The sequence below is a fragment of the Gymnoscopelus microlampas genome, assembly GCF_963454915.1.
Source record: "Gymnoscopelus microlampas genome assembly, chromosome: 11".
Taxonomy (NCBI): domain Eukaryota; kingdom Metazoa; phylum Chordata; class Actinopteri; order Myctophiformes; family Myctophidae; genus Gymnoscopelus; species Gymnoscopelus microlampas.
In genome coordinates, this window is record NC_139948.1 from 11,066,160 (window position 1) to 11,087,013 (window position 20,854).

At 39.9% G+C, this 20,854-nt stretch overlaps 3 protein-coding genes across 3 annotated transcripts in view; 2 read left to right on the plus strand and 1 right to left on the minus strand.

Moving 5' to 3' along the window:
* Positions 1 to 16,282, plus strand: part of LOC311054580 (GTPase IMAP family member 7-like) — a gene marked incomplete at both ends in the record, with an annotated part of 30,634 nt that extends 14,352 nt beyond the window's left edge. The window contains 2 exons of the mRNA XM_084070587.1: positions 5,940 to 6,015; positions 16,223 to 16,282. Of these exons, the coding sequence (XP_083926713.1) occupies positions 5,940 to 6,015; positions 16,223 to 16,282 (136 nt within the window). The remainder of the gene's footprint in view (positions 1 to 5,939; positions 6,016 to 16,222) is intronic.
* Positions 1 to 20,854, plus strand: part of LOC311054947 (uncharacterized protein) — a 431,139-nt gene that overhangs the window by 260,634 nt on the left and 149,651 nt on the right. The gene's annotated exons all lie outside the window — the stretch shown is intronic.
* Positions 16,810 to 20,058, minus strand: LOC311054581 (N-acetylmuramoyl-L-alanine amidase-like; the record flags this gene model as incomplete). The annotated part of the gene is given in 5 exon segments (XM_084070588.1): positions 16,810 to 16,859; positions 17,285 to 17,579; positions 17,974 to 18,184; positions 19,250 to 19,698; positions 19,700 to 20,058. Coding segments are annotated over 5 exon segments (1,329 nt in total). The 3' UTR covers positions 16,810 to 16,844.

The following is a 20,854-nucleotide window of genomic DNA, read 5'->3' on the forward strand; positions in this document are numbered from 1 at the left end:
GGCTGCTGTACTGTAGTTCATGTGACAAAAAGACAAAAGAGAGAAAGCACAGTGGACTTTACATTCAGCCATTTTGTGGCGGCTGCTGTTATTCCTGTGCACGACAGAGAGCACAGCAGACTTTGCACTAAGTAAATAGTACTTCAACTGCAGTACAGCAACTGGTCCGGTTTGGTCGCAGGTTAGTTTGTAACCCCTTTCTACATAAAATGTGAATTATTCGCGTTTATGTACTCTCAAGCTTGGTATAGTAATATAACTTTGAACCAATGTGAATTGTTGATGTGTAGGACTCTCTAGCTTTGAGCTCTAGACAGTACTTTTGTATGAATATTTCTACTGTGTACACCATTTTTACAGCCACTTTGTATTAAATTTAATTATACTGTATGTTTGTTCGCTTGCAGAGTGAGGTGGTTATAAGTTAACCATTGGGGTATTTTTTATTTTATTTGATCAACTACCCATATTTATGTTAATACGTTTTTTCCATTGTCCGTACGTGGGGGAGTGTATTAGTTTTCATGCAAAAAAAGGGACACAAACAGAACTGTGTTATTTGTACATTTATTATTTTTGTCAATATTATTATTGTTCAGTTAAATATTATTTGATGCATTAGCTCACTTATTATACGTTTAGATTATATACTTTATTATTATTACATTAATATTGTTACACTAATATTACACTTTAATTACTCACACATGAGGGTATTTCCTTAGTCAATTTCAATTGAAAAAGATGAACATTTGAGCTCAAGTTACAGAAATTAACAATGAATCAAGTGATGATACACAGGTGTGAAAAGTAATATACTTTTAAGCAGTGCTTTTGGTCACTTAGTAAAGCTCTCAAGTATGATGTCTGGCTTGTATAGTTGCTCTGCAGGTGTGTTTTTCTTATAGGGATGTTATAATTAATTAGGTTTGGAACTAGGGCACAGTTGTAAAAATGACAGGAGACATTAGCCCAATATAAGGCTACTGTGACATCTTTGTTTTGCATTGGCAAAGTAGCTGCAAACTATCTGCTCTCGGTTTTACAGCTGGAATAATAATAATGGACTGACAGAGGACCTAAAATGGCATTGTTTTATATATTTGTTGTTAAACTAATACTTATATTTATATTACAATTTAGAGCTGAATAGGTTCTTTATAAAGTTATTACAAGATAATTTTGATTGCAGCTTTGATACTGATTAAATGTTTTCCTCCCAAAAATGTTTCAGCCTATAAGTGAGCTACTGTACAAAACAGATACAGTAATGATGTATTGATTGTATCACTACATAATACAGTATATAATCTTGTAACTAACTAGTAACCAATATGCCAATATATTAATTTTGTAAAATACTTGCACTTACTTTCTTAAACCTTTTGTATGTAAGAACGTTAATAAGGTGTCCTTTAGTCAAGAAGGGTAATAATTAAACACATCATTGTGGGAAACAGTATTGTGATTATATGGATCATAACTCATCTTTCTCTCTTAAAGTATGTTTATCATGTAAACGTGAACTTGTAGATCTGCTATTGTGCGTCTTTCTTATATTATTTGACAATTTGGCCAATGTTTGACAATATTTTATAGTAGGCTATAGTTTGTTGATGCAGCATGGTATTTTTTCTTTTCTTTTTTTTTGGGGGGGTATTAAAAAGGTCTTAAAACACCTTAAATTGTCAATTCACTGTCATCTGGCAACCCCCCCTAAATCACGTGGGGAAACCCCTGGAGGTCCCGAGCCACAGGTTGAGAACCACTGCCACTACCAAACCGAGTGTCCTCGTTTATACTGTCTTGCCCATAGCTTGAGCACGATTTGTACATTGCACAATGACAGAATATGTTCATTATTGTTTGACATCCTAACAGCAGCTGAAACCTTGTTAAGTGGTCTGATATGGAATCAGTTTGTTGGTACACTACCGTATCACGGGACCAAGCCCCCAGATCTACGGTAGAACAGTGAAGCGGCTAAGCCTGGTGGTCAAATCTGAGAATGCACTTAAATGCTACTGCGCGCGCGTCTCCCGTTTTGTGCGCATGCTCACGACGCGTCACGACCCATGGATCCATTCCATTGGTTCATATTGGTTCCATATTGGTTCCTATTCTTACTTCCGGGTGCTTCAAAACGCCACTGAGCACTTTAATAGAAATGAATAGCTGGGGGCGGGGCAATCCGCCCTCTAGATATATTATAACTCTATGCACGGGACAGGCACGGACTAGGCTACCTTGCAGAACTGTCATAAATGTCCCTGATAATGACACTTCCAGGCATTCCTTTTTGAGTTTTTGCTGACTCTGCAGGCAGGGTTCCTTATCACTTTTACTATCACTCGGTTGAAAAACAACAGATAAGAGCTAGGTGACCTTCATGTTATCCACAGTGGGGCCAGGAGAAGCAACCAGTTCTAACCAGTCCTTAGCTGTGCCCTGTGTAGTTGCACAGGCAACAGGTCACTACTGAGAGCCAATGATGATGTAATGTAGTGTTGTGAACTGGAAAATCACAACAATCATCAGTCTGCAAGGGTTAATAGTCTCATACTGTAAAGGTCATTGTGTGGAGCAAGGTACTGTATAAGGCTGCAACTTACTCCACCTTCATCAATCTCTGACGTGCTTTGACATACTTTGCTTCAGGGTGTTTGCCACAGTGGACAAGTGTATGATTTATCTCCCCATTAAGAATTACATTTGAAATTGCACAGAGAGGCATTATCCGCAGTCAACATTCTTTCAAAACAGTCCATGGTACATTGCTGTCAGGTTACGGAAATGAAACAATATGTGAACAATCACACACAATGTTTTATCAGAACTATAGTTAGTACATCTAAGAGGTGCGTCCGAACTTGGTTCTGACAGGCACTGCCGAAGTTCTGAATGATGTCCATTTCGTTCATATTGCCTACCCTGTCCAAACAAATGATGATTGTTTTTACTGCACATGCACTTACAATACTGCTGTTACAATACAACTAGAAGAGTAGAAGACTCAAAAGTCATAATGAAGCAAAATAGCATGTATGTTTTAAGCCTGGAAGATGCTCATTAGCATGATTAAATAAACATAAACACTTGTGTGTGTGTGTGTGTGTGTGTGTGTGTGTGTGTGTGTGTGCGTGCGTGCGTGCGTGCGTGCGTGCGTGCGTGCGTGCGTGCGTGCGTGCGTGCGTGCGTGCGTGCGCGCGTGCGCGTGTGTGCGTGTGTGCGTGTGTGTGTGTGTTTGTGAGAGTGCGTGCATGCATATTGTAAAACCTTTTTTTGTTGCAAAATAACTGATTAACAATTGAAAGGCCTATTGTTATTAGGCCCACGTTGGTGCATTGTGGCGGATGTAACATCGGACATGACCCCGACAATATAGCCTAAATACAATTTTAAAAAATTGGCAGCAATAATTTGAGTGAAAATTGATTCCACAGAGGTAAACTTGGATGGTGGATAAACGGGTGGAAAGGGTTTAGTGACGATTAGGCGGAAAGGGTAATGGGGTCTGAGGAAGGTAAGGGAAGGTTGTAATTAAGGTGGAATGATTTGAAATCTCTCCACTATTGTTATTGTTGCCAATTTAAATTCCTGTGGGAAGTGACCTTGGTTGATGGAAAGGTTTATTGTGTGAGTTATGCAGGAAGTGATGACTTATGCTGCATCTCGTAAAAATGTGGCTTGACCTGTTGCATTTGAACGATTTAGTTTTTTTTATAGCTTTTGCAACACTTCTTCTCTGGTTACTTCCTTAAAGGAGACACACCATGAATTTAAAAAAAATATTTGATATTTAATATCATATGGTGTATGTCCCTCAAACCATTTTCAAAAGGTTTGAGCCTACAGTAAATCAACACTCAGATATACTCATCCCAAGTCAATTCTCTCAGGCTTATAAAGCACTTTCAGCTGCAATACCAAAACGTCCTGTTGGGCAGAGGGGTGCTACTGAGCAATTCTAAATACTCAGAATACATCAAAATACATGGGCAGAAAGTTTGGTGATGTAAGCAAACTTGCCATTCTGAGATGGCCTGTTCAGACACGCCCATTTTGAAAATCTCTGAAATGAGAATGAATGACTGAATGTTAAAAAAAAATATTTTTTGGGGTACAAGAGACACTGGGGAGCCCAAAAAATACCCCCCCCAAAAAAAAAAAGTGAAATTCATGGTGTGTCTCCTTTAAGGGAGAAGGCCTCTGGCTTAACTACCTTTAGGCTTCTAGGTGGTTTGGGCAGGGTATAAGTAGTGCCCATGATTTGTGTGTAGGGCAGAGTAAACATCCGAACATCTGTTGTCCCAACTCCATTAAAGAATAGTGAAATATCATAACCTGGCTATATATTTGCCTAAATATATACTTTTTACTTGCCCAGGATAAACAGTGACAACTTTTAGCGGTTGGTTGGTGGCTGTTGGAACTATGTCCAACATTAACTAAGTATTTAGTTTTTGCACACTGGCACCGTAAGCTCTACCTGCAATATCTACCTGGGCTCATGACTAGCTCCTGACACTGCCTCATCAATGACTTGTCCTAACAAGTCGCGACGTGTTGTGAGCTTGTAGATCGGCTATTTTATAGGGCTTATATGTGGTTAATTCATGATGTAAGTTTTTCCTTCCTAGTAGTGGAGTCAAAATTACAATATTTATATTTCAAATGTAGTGGAGTGAAAGTCATAAGTATCAAACAAATACAAATACCCAAGTAGAGCATTGATACCCCAAAAATGTACTTAAGTACAGTACTCAAGTAAATGCAATTTGTTACTGCCAGAAACACACGCACGCACGCACGCACGCACGCACGCACACACACAGACTAACTACAGGTCTGGAAAAACAAGACCGGGCTAGTTATGCTGCACCCGGATACATGCCAGCTGGGATATATGTTAGTTATGAATTATTATAAAGAAGATAAGATCAAACTTTATTGATCCCCATGGGGAAATGCAGGTGTTGTAACAGCAACAGCTGTAAGTGCATGATAAGGTAATAATCTTCAATTGGTCCTCACTAATGCCTACCAATGACATCATCGGTAGGCATTTGGTTTCGGTTTGGTCATTTGGTCATTCACTTTTCAGGAAGATAAAGGCTGTAGTATTAGCTTAGAATCCCCATTGATGATGTCACTGGTAAACTGGTTTCTGAACTGTCCTTTAGTCCAATGAGATGCAGAGTGAGTAGATGAAATTGTGCCATCTTATAATGAGCATTAGTGAGGATCAATTATATGAAAATAATGTTGAAGATAAATGATACATAGGTAGCTACATGCATCAGTGCATATTTCATATTAAACTATTCATATAGTTGTTTTCTCATTCATATACAGCTTGATGCTTTTATTTGTGGTGAAAAATCAACCTCATTCCCAAAGAAAATGAAATTGCTTTATCACAGCAAAATTTTTGTGTGGATGTACTCATTGTGTCATGCCCCAGACTCTTTTCCCTCCTGGCTCCCAAACTGTGGAGCAAACTTCTCATTGCAGATAGAACTGCAGACTCACTCCCAATTTTCCACCGCAATCTGAAGACTGACTCACCTCTTCAGACTGCACCTCACCCACTAGCACTTCACTCTCCCCGTACCCCTTCCTGCCCCCTTCTGCTCGATTTATGCTAGTGACTGACCTATATTTGATGACCATGCAGACATACCTTTGTCATTTGTTCTCATGTTTCTGTTACTTAGTCTTATTTTTCTTGACCACAATTTTAAACAAGTAATTTAGATAGGTCCCTTGTTTACCTGGCATCGTAGGCCAATTACAGATTAGTATTTCTGATAGTATATTGTTTAGTGAATGTGAATTATTTGGGTGTAACACCCCCATGCACAAATGCCTGTTCTCATACACAAAAACACATGATAACAACTAACAGCTGTATTTTCTCCCATGTCTTGTCTGTTCAGGATGGATCCAGACCTCAATATTGTCCTGCTGGGGAATACAGGGAATGGCAAAAGTGCCTCAGGGAACACCATAACGGTTAGACAGGCATTTGTATCAAAGTTGTCCTTCACATCAGTGACGAAAGATATCACAAAGGCAACTGCAAAAATCTTTGGGAAACAAATCTCAGTCTTTGACACACCAGGAATCTTAGAGAAAGAATCTCAGGAAAAAACTAAAACATTGTGTGAAGAGACTCTTCAGTCCTCCACACCTTGTCTGTTTTTGGTGGTAGTCAAAATTGCCAGGTTCACAGAAGAAGAACAACGAGCTGTTGAGACCATTATGGAGATATTAGGGCCTGCAGGGTTAAAAAAGAGTTACATGCTCTTCACGAGGAGTGACGAATTAAAGGGAGAACCAGTTGAGGGTTTTATCTTTGAACAGGAGGGCACCCTTCCAGATGTGGTCTCTAAGAGCTTTGAAGGAAGATATCACGCATTCAACAATGCAGTCGGAGGACAGAAGCAGGTGGAACTATTACTGAAAAAGTCTGGCCACCTCACAACCAGTAAGCAATGCTTTCCAAAACCTTGCGTTCATTTTTCCATGTGTCCCTCCCTAAAAAAAATGTTTTTATTAATTGATATGCTCTACAATCTACACCATTCTACATGAGCAACTATAATAAGTCTGCATAGGATTTACCATGTGTCCATCTTCTACTGTGTTGGTATATGGTTGCTATACCTAGAGTATATAGCTCATTTGGAGCCATGAAAAGTAAAAAGTAACAAGGAAAAAATGACATCAAGAATGATGTCATGGTGGACAGAGAGAATCAGAATCAGAATCAGGTTTATTGTCACATCACAGGTTTACAAGGTAAAAAAGTGGGTGAAATTCGTTTTTGTACATCATTCCCATCGCAACGTTAATTTCCATAGAAAGAAGAGTGGGGAGAGAGAAGAAGAAGAGGGGTGGGGGGCAAGTGGGAAGGAGATCAAACAGGAAAACAATAGAAGGCCAAACAAGTTTTGGCCTTCTATTCTAACAAGAGTTGGCAGCAGCTGGTTACTTGTAGGATGCGGGTTTGTGAGGGTGTGTGATTTCTGCTGTAGGTGATTGATGTGTTTGGCATTGGTAGTTATAACATAGTATATTATGCATATGTTATATATTATATATACATTTATTATATTGTCGCTGTCCAGCAGGAACCAGCTAACTAAAAAGATGAGTGTTTTGGAGGTAGCTGGTTCCTGTTGGACAGCAGAGATATATTAAATTAATTATTGTAATAAAATGTTAGATTATAATTTTATATATTATAATAATATGTATTATAATGTATATGATATATTATAATATAATAAATATTGTATTAATGATGTAATCTATTATATTGTTATATATTTTTAAATATAATAATATATTATTATAATGTTTTATGATATTGTATATATATGATATAACAACAATTAGATCATATGCATATAATATAAATATAAATAATGTTATGAGATATAAATATAAAAATATGTATATATATTTATATACATTTATATATGTTTTTTAAATATATAAATATACAAATGAGCCATAAATGAGCCAGTCTTTTGAACGGCTCTGTAAAAGGAACGAATTCCTTAAAAGAGCCATACATCCCATCTCTATTGTGCTGGTGATGTACGTGGAATGTGAATACTGATTAAGTGTAACATATCTATTGGTAAACAGACGTGTGAACTACTTCGAAACTTCCATATGCTGTGATTAGCACCACTTCAATAGCACAGAAAGGCATCACCTTGAAGCACCATTATTACCTGAAAAGCTGTTTGAACAGCTATTATAGTTTACTAAATTATGTATAGGCGATATGTTTTGGCAGTGGTGGAAAAAGTACTCAAAGTGGTAACTTAAGTTAAGTACCAATATTGCAATATACTCTGTTACAAGTTTAAATCCATACAACTTAGCAAGACACATTTTTGGAACAAAATGCCTCAATCATGAATGAAGTGTCCGTTTGCCGTAAAAGGCCTAAGAAGAAATGCCACCCTTTTCACATTGGCCTATTATAGCGCCACCAGGAGGCCATAATAACCTACCTGACCTGGTGGAGACCTGTGCTCCGAGGAGCACTTTTTCTAGTTCTTAATATTATTACTAGTGGTGGTGGTAGTAGAAAAGCAGATCTACAAGCTATCAACATAAATATAAAATGAGCCATAAATTATATGCCAAATATCAACAACGTTTTAGAAACAGGGGCAAAGCCCAACCACCAGTCTTTACAAGTACCTTCACAGAAAAACAAGGGCATGTCGCTTATAATTAGAGCAGGGGTTCCCAAAGTAGGGGTCGCGACCCCAAGTGGGGTCGCGGGAGACTGACGTGGGGTCGCGAAATTATTTTGGGTCATTAAAAAAAAAAAAAAAAAAAAAGTTTTTTTTTTTTTTTTTTTTTTTTACTTTAAATTCAACAGAATGGATGAAATACCATCTAAAATGATCACAAATGGTACATTTTACCATTTTAACACATTACAAATGCACACCGAACGTGCAAGTTTATGTGCATAAATGACCTCCAGGTTTAGGTGGGGTCGCGAGTCAATTTCCGCCTTATTTTGGGGTCGCAGGCTGAAAAGTTTGGGAACCCATGAATTAGAGGACATGGCAACACTGAGCAGATATCAAAGAAATCTGTCATTTACTCCTAAATGTATTCAAATATTCTGTATTGGGCCCTAAATGTACTGTAATTGAGGGGGGGGGGTATTATATGTATTTAGCCCCTCATTTGTAATGGAAATGTATGCTGTTAGGGACTGTTTGTTATTCAGTTGGGGGGGGGTGGGGGGTGGGGGGGGGGGGGGGTTCCAGATGTAATGTATTTCTTTTTATTTCCTTGCCCCCTCCCCCCGACCTCCAAATACTTGTCTGTACCCCCCGCCCCGAGTGACTGGAGGAAAATGCATGCCCCCCCCTATAAACCATATTTTTTTATATTGACACCAACAATAGGAGTAGAACATAAAATGAATGCTGATCTTTTCTGAAGTTATTATAGGCGAATTTAGCGCCCTATTTCACGTCGGGGTCCATTTGGTTCCATATGTGTCCTCTTGAGGTTACAGAAACAGCCTAAACGAAAGAAAGTCTGCAACACAGTTTTATACAAGCCTATGTAGTCTACTGGGGGTCCCTGCTTGATCTCTCTCTCAGCTAAGGGGTCCTTGAGCTGAAAAACGTTGAAGACCCTGGACCTGGGTCCTGGATTGTATCATTATACATTTAATCCAGTATGCTATTTTTATGTATTTATTATGTTTTAAAAACATAGCAGACCTACAAGCTCACAATGCGTCGCATCCACGACGCGTTGTCAGCTTGTAGGTCTGCTATTTTAACTGCGGTCACGCTGGCCGCTCTTCAGAGAGACCGCAGTCTATTTTAGGAATCAAGTAAGCTATAGCCCTTCTGTCGGCAGCAGACAAATAGCTGCATTAACAGTGAAAAGTTGTGAAGCAGAATTTGTTTTCAACGCAAGCAGTACACCCAGAAACGCCATTGTGATATGTGTGTGTGTGTGTGTGTGTGTGTGTGTGTGTGTGTGTGTGTGGGGGGGGGGGGGGGGGATCTCAATTGCGAGGGAGAGCGGTCCGAACGGAACCGACAAAACATTCTAAAATACTGGACCCGGCCCGAAACGGGACCGAGGAAAACTGGACCCGTTCCGAAACGATCCGAGGTTAATCCAAATGTACTACACCCGGTCTGACCGGGTCTCGTACCCAACTGGAGTAACCCACCATCAATCTAGTGGTTACCATTTGCGCCTGGCAATCTCTGCTTCTCACCCATTGACTTGCATGTTAAATGATGGCTTTTTCCCTTAAAAATAATCGATAATTTCAGGAGCAAGAGCTTCAAAATCTCTTCTAAATCTAGTCAACAAGGCCTGCAGTAGGCTATGCACTGGACAAATGTGCATGACATTATTTCAATAAACTAAAAACATGGGAAATGTTAAGAGGGAGTAATGGATACACAACGTGGTCGACTGTCACGACCGTCATGGATGAACTTCAACCTGGTGTTTACACTTTCTCCATTTATGGCCCGTACATCTACATAAACGTTCATATTTCAAATATAAAGTGCTTATCCCATGGTGACGGATGTTACATGTATACGGACTCTCAAGTACCTGTATCATTCGTATTGTTCAATAAAAAGCATTTTAATCTGATCGGTGGCCATTTTCTCCACATGCTTTCAGCTGAGTGACCCTTTCGGTTGGTAGGTGTATTGCCCTCCGATACATTATGAAAAAATGGCCACTGATCGGATTAAAATGCTTTTCATTGAACAATACAGAATATACGGGTACTTTTGAGAGTCCCGTGCATAATTGTAACATCCGTGGCCATGGGATAAGCACTTTATATTTGAAATCTGAACGTGTATATAGATGTACCGTAAATGGAGAAAGTGCAAACACCAGGTTGAAGGTGATCCTTGACTGTAACAGGAGTTTTCATGTACCACAGGCTACAGACTGCAGTAGCAGACGCAGTTAATAAATAGACGAACAAATTAATTCATTACTTAAACGTGCGGAATCCGAAACAGGCAGCGCTGTGATTCTGAATTTTGTTACGATTACGGTGATTAGTAGCCTATTATTAACACCACCTGGGCGAGTGAGTCGACTCGTGTAACTTTCCTGACGACAGAAACACACACACGCTGTTAAGAGAGAGAGAAAGAAAGAGCGAGCGAGAGAGAGAGAGAGAGCTTCCAAAGCCGAGCACAGCGCGTCTCCGCAACACAGACTGGTGTAAAGTCAGTGTTGTGTTCTAGTTTTTTTCGGAAGGTATACGCTACGATACGATGCGTACATTTACTCGAGTACTGTACTTAAGTACAATTCACAGTCACTTTTCGCCTCGCTGTATATATACATACTATATAAAAAATACCGGAGTAACGCACCATGTAATAACGGTAACTGAGTTACTGAATTAAAAAAAGAATGTGTTAGAGTGCTAGTTACTGAAAAAAATAACGGCGTTACAGTAACGCGTTCAACACTGAGCACAACATACTTAATTGCACAATGGTGTTGCGTGCTGTAAATAGCAGATCTACAAGCTCACAACGCCTCCTATTCATGACAAGTTGTGAGCTTGTAGATCTGCTATTTACTGCGCACGACACCGACACACTCCTAAGTCCTATAGCTGAGCCCAGCACTTGGGTGTCGGGTTAAGATCTTGATATGATTTAACTGGGGATGGATGCTTTGTAGTTTGGAGATCGTTTTGACTGGCAAGTACATGTTGCGTTTTGACGACCTCGGTCATGTCATTCATACCGCGGCTATCCACATACCCCCCACCCCCATTTAGTTTGCCTGGTGTAGCCACTTATAGGTGCATTACTTTTGGTAGTTTATAAGTAGGATGTATTTCATTTACTTAAACACTACACTAGTTATACAACGCCACCAATAGAACAGCCTCACTTGCTCTGCCTGTGTGTGTGTGTGTGTGTGTGTGTGTGTGTGTGTGTGTGTGTGTGTGTGTGTGTGTGTGTGTGTGTGTGTGTGTGTGTGTGTGTGTGTGTGTGGAAAGGGGTGGGACTAGGCCGTAGCTGTTACACAGAGCTCTGCTGAGCTCTGCTTCTCTCAGTGTCTGCAACTCAAATGGCCATTCTGTGTGTGTGGAATGTCTGACGTTGAATTGTGGGCGGGCACTCGGCAAAATGTTTTATAGGTGGGCGGAGCTAACAGCCGAATTCCTGGCATAACTCCAAGGAGGAGATGTAAGGACAGAGAATACTTCTCTGTCCAAAAACATTAACTTGACATGTACTGTAGGATGCTGTGATAGGTTGGGTGGCTAGCCTCTGGTTGTTTAGACTGTCATGAAAATGTAGACTAGTCTAATGCTGTAACTCTATTTCAACAGATATTCCCAGAGCCTGTGCAAACCCAGGGGATAGGAGAATAGTTCTGCTGGGCCTACCTGGGGCTGGGAAGAGTTCATCAGCCAACACCATCCTGGGATCAAGCAGGTTTAACACAAGCTGTGGCTTTAGCTCAGACACCAGCAAGTGTGAGGCTGAATCGGCAGAGGTGGCAGGAAGGAACATCTCCGTGGTGGACACTCCAGGGTTCTCAAAAGAGAACTCTAGTGAAAGCACTCCACTCTCATCCAAGGACATATACATGAATATTATGGCCGGTGTTCTGGAATGTGCACCAGGCCCACATGCCTTTGTCATTGTAGTCAGGATTGGCAGAGTGTCCGATGCAGATATTGCACTATTTGACCTCCTACTAAAATTATTTGACAAAGATGCACGAAAGTATGTAATGGTCCTATTCACCCATGGTGATGTGCTCAAAAACCAGTCACTTGAGGACATTATAAAGGCAGATAAGCAAATTATGTCTAAATTTGTTAAAAAATGTGGTGGCAGATATTGCAAATTTGACAACATAGGAAAAAGTGACAAGCAGCAGGTAACAACCCTCTTGAATATAGTAGATCAGATGGTTGCAAAAAATGGTGACAAGCACTACAACTCTGATTTGTTAAAAATGGCAGCAACCTTCAAAGCCGAAGACAGGAACTGTCAAACTGAGTCACAACCACAATCACAAGAAAGTGATGTTGAAGGGGGGGGGAATCGGTTGCTATCATGGCTTAATTGGCTATGGAGAATTAGCGATGCCATTCGGAAAGCAGTTGAGATTTTTATGAATACTTTTTGGGGTGGAGGCCAAGCCCCTGCCCTACTAGCATAGGACATGTTTGCTCATAGACAACAGGAAATGCTCGCTCATTCCAGATTACTTTCTCATTTAAAATGTTTATAGTCTCATTCATAAAATGAATAAAGTTAAGATTTGGCTCAATGCACACTTCATAGTACTTTCTGAAACTTGGTTGAAGAAAGGAATCCCTGACAGCAAAATCGCATTTAAAAAAACAAAAAACAAAAAGATTTAAGGAAACTTTGATCAAATCTGTATCTATATCCAAACAATTTGAACTATTTGCATTAGACGCTGAATTTGCAACAGACTGCCACATGGTTGCTACAGTATAGGCCTCCATATGCTGTTAAAGAGACTTTTAAGTCATTATCAAACCTACTAGAGAGAGTTCAAGTTCTTTCAAACTGTTAATCAGGCACAAATTATTTGGAATCCTTATTCAAAACCCAAAGGGTTATTGGGGGGTCATTTAAACATCAGAAGCCTACTACCAAAAATAGATCAAATTAGGAAACTGCTCATGGAATCTAAGCTGGATTTTCTGTGTATATCTGAGAGTTGGTTGAACTGTAATGTCTCTACTGACCGAGCATATCTGGATACTCATGTTATAGGAATGATAGAACCACAGGTAAAGTCGGAGGGGGTGTTCTAATCTACATTAGGGAGTGTTTTAAATGTGTAGAACTTAAACTGGGTGTAAAATTGTGTAAAAGTGTTTGGGACTTAATGTAATACTTCCCCAAACATTAATTTTAATATAGTTGTGCTTTATAACCCTCCATCTCATGATGCTGATTTATATAATGAACTCAAGAGTCTTTTATCTGCTTGTGATAAATGTAATGAGACCATATTTTTTGGCGACTATAATGTGAACTGGATGGATAAAAGGGGTAAAACAAAATTGAAATCTGTTATGGAGAAATTTTGATATAAACAGCTGATAGATAGACCTACAGGCCTGTTACAGATGTTTTTGAGGTATGAATCCAAAATGAAATTATTGCTGAAATGAGTGAAGTAAAATATTTGGGTATTATTTTGGATAAATAATTTAAATTTGAAAGACAGGTAAAGCATATATGCAAGAAGGTTAAACCAAACTTGTTTCGTCATATTAGAAGGCACTTATCATATAAACTGCACAGCTGTACATGCATGCTATGATTTTTTTTCACACTCATACTGCATCACATCATGGTCACAATATTCTCAAACTTAAAACCAAAAGCATCAATATACAAACAGGCTATCAACATCATGGATCAGAAACCGATGAGATGGCACCACTGTGGTATATTAAGAAAACACAACCTTTTTACTTTTTAAAATGTTATGGGTTTTTTTGTACTATCAGATTGTTTTTTAAATGTTTACATAGTCATATCTCACCTCTGTTTTCTGGACTGGTTGATAGTCGTCAGAGCTCTGGTAGAGCAATTACACAAGCATTAACTAATGGTGACTGTATTGTTCCCACAAGCAAGAACACATTCGGACAGTCTGCCTTCTCAGTTAAGGGGGCAACCCTTTGGAACTCTTTGCCTACAGTTCTAAAACTAGAGACAGATGGTAATGTGTTTAACAGAGGACTCAAATTATGGTTGAAATAAAAACAACTGTGATCATGTATAGTTACTGACTGGTTATATTGATGTCTTTTTTTGTTTTCACAAGTAATGTATTGGGTTTGATTTTATTTTGATAATGTTAATTATTAGTATATATTTTTCTTGTACCTGATTGGGTTTTTAGATAGGTGCTACTGTACATTAGAGGAGCTTCCTGTGGACAGGTGTTGAAAATTAGCGCTTGTGCTATATACACTGTAAACAAAACATCTGGTTCATCCAATGTATTTGTGATGTCCACATCAAATAAATAAATCATATCATATCATACTGTCAGATTTGAAAAGTAGAGAACTGACTTTAATTGGTGAAATGAATTGGGATTAGCTTTCATCTGCTGCTGCTGATTTAAATAATACTGTGATTCTATAAATTTGACCAAAAAAACATTTAATGAACCTACCCGGGCAAATCCTAAGAATAAAACAAAATCAACACTTATTGAGTCACATTGACAAATTCTCCTCATACGTTCTCTGTTCCAAATGATATTAGTGACCATTGTGCAGTGGCTGGTGTTTAAAAGTGTAAATTACAGAAGGTAAAGCCACGTTTAATTTATTACTAAACCAGATTAAAAGAAGTTTGATGAGCAGGGTTTTTGCATGACCTCTATCATTGTATTTGGGAAAGTTTTCACTCATCCCTGAAGATGAATTACCCTGTTGTTGTTTTTTAATAATCAGCACTATTGTAAATAAGCATGCCCCAGTTACAAAAGTTACAAAATAAAGGGTCTTGATAACCGCATGGTTTTCCAAAACTGTATCTGAGCTTATTCATGAAAGAAATTTGGCAAGAGTTAAGACACAATAAACACAATTAGAATATAATTGAATCAATTATATTTAATAAGAAATGTACAGTACAAATTATAAAATGCAAATCTGATTTTATTTAAAAATAAAAAAAAGTTAAAATAAAATAATTTTCCAAAAAGGTTTTATATGTCCTTCTATGAATTACTTTAGGCCCTGCTTTAGGAACCTTTGTTTTCACAGTTAAAGCGACAATACTGTGGTCACTGAAGCCCACATGTACCGACACAGCTTTAGAACATTTTTCAAAACAATTTGTAAAAAGGTGATCAATGCACGTTGATGTGACCGTTCTGTCCCTATTGACATTGATTCTTGTGGGTACACCTACTGTATGACTTGAGTTAAGTTTCATAATGTAGCTGCATTGCTCAACTCCCTTTTCAATGTGCAATTATTGGATAACCAGTCTATATTCATATCACCAATAATGTAAATCTCATTGCCATTATCAGATACACTCTCCAGCATCAAGCATATGTTATTCAGATATTCAGCATTAGAGAATTGTGGCCTATAACAACAGCATGTCAATATAGGTTTCAGATGTGAGATATGAACTTTAAGCCATAAGAATTCTACTCCAATCATCCTTATTTTAGCTGGAATATGATTTTGAATGTAAAAAGCAGTACCTCCCCCATACCTGTCTCAGTCCAATCTAAATTACATTATATAAGTTATATTACAACCTATATTACAACATTGAAACACGCCGGTGAAGTGTCATTGACAAAACGCTGACAAAACGGTCCCGGGGGCACGAAACCGGGTCCAAGCACCGGGCACCACGAAGGGTTAATCCGCCCCTGATTATAACCTTGAAATGAAACAAGTGCGTCCTCCATGGTTTCTGACACAGCCATAATATGAATAAAATTTTCGTTTAAAATAGAACATAACTCTTGAACCATGTTCTTTAAACTACAAAAGTTGCAATGAGCAAACCTTAAACCTTTTTTTCTGTAGTTTAATAGATATTAAAGAAAATGTTTTAAATAAAAACAGAAGGTCCTCATCTCTGAGTCCTACATACCACTCCTCTTCATTCAGGATGGGATGGAGGACAAGTGCGGGGGCGACACAGCCCCTCGCTCCCTAGGTAGGGAATAAAGATAACTGCGGGACAGGAATAGATATTTTTTTCCCCTTTAGCTCTGGACCTTTAGCATATTTCAAACGATGCTCAGGGCCACCCAACCTCACCTTTTATTTTATTCTTAATCATATTTAGCATTAATGATCTTCAAAAGTATGATTTATACTTAGTTGCGCACCACTGAAAATAGCACATCTACTTGCTCACAACCCTTTACACAATTTCTAAATGTTCTCATGGGAAATCGATCAATACCAGATTAGCCTACTACTCAAATTGATGCATATGGCGCTCTTTAGTGGCTGCTACTCTAAATTGTTTCTACTCATGGTGCTTCCCAACTATACAACATTTTACAAGATGTCATGAATGTGAGTGAGACAGTATTTAGAAAACAGAATAGCCCCTTTTGGAACCCTGTATACTTTTTTTGCATTTGGGATGTCGGTCCAAAAACAAAAAAGATATAGAAGGTTCTGAAAGGGACTAGAAAACAGCAGTGACACCAATATTTCAAATATGTATTTATTCAAACTTTGGTGTGTCCAAGGCTCTTCATGTGGTGGAGCAGGTTTGTCATTTGTTGACTTCCTGTAAAAACAAAAAACAAAAACAAATCAGAAATGCATACAGTACATGCCCAATAGATGCAATGGTTCCCAAAACTATTTCAGCTTCAGACCAAAAGAGAAATTTGGTGTCTCCCTGGGACCCAAACTATAAATACATTATGATAGATTGAGTATAAGACACATTAAAAATGTTTTACTCGCGACCCATAGAAACGGTTGCATGATCCCCAAAAACCTTTTTCCTATTTTGTCTCATCTGTTTATGAAAGTAGGTAGCTGATATATTGCACTTTTACTTTAGCACTAGGTATAGAATGCACTTAATACTTCTGGTGATTAGTAGTTTCGTTCCCTATACCTATGTTGAATGCACTTATTGTAAGTCGCTTTGGATAAAAGCGTCTGCTAAATGTCTGTAATGTAATGTAAAGAAAACTCACTCACCCCAAAGTGTTCCCAACCTCTGATCTCTCTGTAGAGAGCGTCCCCTGGACAGGACGTGTTCACAACCTGTCTGTGACCCTGAATGGTGAAGTTGGCCACCAGCTGACCGCCACTGACGGCGCAGGATGTCAGACGGTCTCTCACCAGCTCCATGGCATGCTGGGAAGGCAGGCTGGAGGAATAGTCACCGATGAACGAAACCCCGTAGCCTTTGGTGTTGTGCCCATAGGTGTGGGCACCTTGCCAATCCCATCCTCTCCCCTCGTATATATAACCATCAGCACCGGCAACAAAGCTTAAGGGAAACAAAGATTTATATAGATTACAATTTATCAGGATCATTAGCCTTTGTCCGTGTACAGTGTGCTCCTGTTGTATCCCTGATGTGACCGTTTTCCACGGTAACAGGAATGGTCGGTACAACCCTGGACCCTTTTTTTTCCTTCCGCGGAACGCTCGGTACTTATCTTAAGTTAGGGACTAGTTAGGTAAAAACTGTTAAAACGACGGAGGCTAAAATCTATGCTGTAAAATCCTCACTGTTCATTTAATTTAAAGAGAGTGTACTTAATGTTTGAATACACTCTCGGCGTTACAGGCCCATACTGTCAATCATTTAGCTGGGGACCCCCTGGAACCTCCTCAAGGACCCCTTGGACCCCCCGGACATTGAGAATCACTGTTTCTACCTGTATCCAATGTCGTTCCAGCCTCTGTCGTCCTGATGGAAACGCTGCATGGCCCTCATGTCAGCAGAACACTGTTCAAAGGTCAGACAGGGCTGGCTGGGTGTAGAGGTGTGGTGGATGTAAACGAAGGCCAGAGGGAGGGACAGGGGCGTCGGAGTCCCTCTGTAGGGCTCTGCGCCCCACGTACACCGTGGAATGATGGCTGGGCAGTCTGTGATGAGACACACGCACGCACGCGCAGACACACACACACACACACACACACACACACACACACACACACACACACACACACACACACACACACACAAAGAGATGTTCATGATGGGCTATTTTGTGCGACACTGTTGACGAAGTATATAACACAGAGCTTAAAAAGCAATATAGGACACTTTGGTAGAGGTTTGGGTTGTGTAGTTATCCAGGGGCGTCAATTGGGTATGGCAGGCTATTGCAGCTGCCATACCCTGGCTCCAGGGGAGAAAAAAAAAAGAAGTACTTTTTTGATAATAAATCGGGAAAATCAGGCAAAAATAAGAATTAAATAACATAACACTAACCTAACCCGAATCCTAACCCTAAAACCGAAATAAAGTAACCAAAAACTGGAAAAAAACGAACCCAACCCGCCCAGAACCGCACAAAAATTTCGCGCGCGCGCAAAGCGGGGGGTGACCTCATGCACGCGCGCTGCGCGCGCGTGCATGAGGTCGCGTGCATGCTGCCATACCCTAACTTTTGCTGAACTGACGCCACTGTAGTTATCTTGCCATGATGTAACTCCAAAGGTGGACAATATATAGAAAATAGTTGCAATTCAAAATAGGCTCCTCTTAAGTTGTCAAGTTGCAAAAATCTGGACTTACGACTTGACTTGGTCTACTCTGTTGTGAGACCTGTCCTACTGTATGTGCAACTTGGCTGCTTTAAGCCTAGATTTTAGACAGTAAAATCCAGGAGCTATAGTTTATTCAAAGTCAAAGAACAATATCTGGTTGGTTGTGACCAACTGCTTTGCACACAGTTCTGCCTTTCTGTGCCGTTTGTCTGGAGTGGTAACTGGCTGAGCACTGCCCACATGTCACATTACGAATCCTTACTTTGCATTTATGAAAATGTCACATTTCTGTTTATTTTAACATTTGAAGATCTGGATCTGCATGCACGGATCCAGTCCGGATCTCTTTCCTAATTCAAATTTCACGTCAAATTCCTACCAAAGTGTAGTTTGGCTTTAAATAAAAACTGTGTGAGTCACATCAATGTGGTCTGTTACCCATGTATTTGTGGACAAATTCTTTCATCTCCTCATTCACCACAACAATCAGCTCCTTCTTCTCCCTCAAGTCCATCTTGGGTTGCCCCCCTAGCCTCCGCTGCAGGGCAGTAGATCTCACTACCTGCCTGGCCAGGAGAGGAGGTCTGACCAACTCCTGGAAGTTCTCCCTGCGACGCTGGCTGACAAGGACCGGAGCGGTGTCGGATCCATCCCCTTCCAGGCGGTGGCAGTAGTATAAGCTCAGCAGACTGCTCAGTTTGACAGGAGGACCTCCTGACTGGGCGGAGGAGACCTCCATCCCTACAACCACACCATCCATACCTCCATTGACCATGGCGGTAGTGATGCGGGAGATCGGACCAGAAAGGCTGAAGTTGACAGGCGTAGAGATGCTGTCCCAGCAGCCATCAGGGCCCAGGCGCTGGGAGGTGACAGACTTCTGGAAGTCCCAGGTCTCTGGCCAGCGTGAGGGTGTACAGACCCTTAACACGGCCCGTAATCTTGGAGAGGAGCCCGACTTCGATGCCCAGGAGGAGGGGTCTGAGGGCGACTGTGGTTCCATCTGAAGTCAGGACCACTCCCTCTTCTCTGCCATCCTCGGTCACCGTGTGGCGTATAGCCCTGCCAAAGTAATCTGAGAGACCAGCCTCCATCACGGCTCCATCAGAGGACGAGCTACCAAGGAAGTGTTGAATGAATCCGTTCGTCAGACCAGCTGCCCTGCGTAGGCTCTGCAGCACAGCGATGGGCTTCAGCCCCGGGTTGGCCTCCTCCACTTCCTTTATGGCCTTGATGAACTCATTCATGTGCCAGTTACTGGGCGAAGCTATAAGAGATAAATAGTGACATAATACATTACTGACATGATTTGTAAGAAACACCGTAATGACAACGAAGACGAGAGGTGTCACCAAAAACACTACTAAAAATGATGTTACACAGGATGACTTTAAATAGGAAATTGTAAAAATGGACACTCTTTTTTTAACACATTACCCACCTAAGCCCCATATACAGAACTTACAAGTTCTGTATATACAGCGAATAGAAAATGTTGCATGGTGCTGTATTGGAGTTTGTAAATCTCCCTTTGTTCTTTGTTTGTTTTGTTTTTGTTTTTGTTTTGTTCTTTATAATGACATGCCCAAAATAGGAATGCCGGGTTGGAAGGGGTTAAAAGTTAAATGAATTCTCCTGGATTTACTGAGTTGTTCCTCTCAGAATGTGTGTGTACAATATACAGTAATGGTACTGGTGATGTTACAGCATGTGTTAATGCATTGATACCCAATAACTGAATGATTGAAATCTTACTGTTAAGCCTCAACACCTTGGGAAATATTTCCCCCCCAAGTGGATACACTTGTACCTGGAATCATCCCACTTACACCAAAACTGTGGTGTAATTGTATTGATATAGCATTACTATTTAAAAAATAAAATAAATATTTTTTTTTCCTTAAAAGCTTGACATTTTTATTTTCATTGTGATGAAATAGATAAATAGGAACTTAAATTATACTATGTTAGTTCTTCCTGATCCAAGCCAGAACACAATCGATTGATTGATCATTAAAATATCCAGAAAAGGTCGAGAACCAC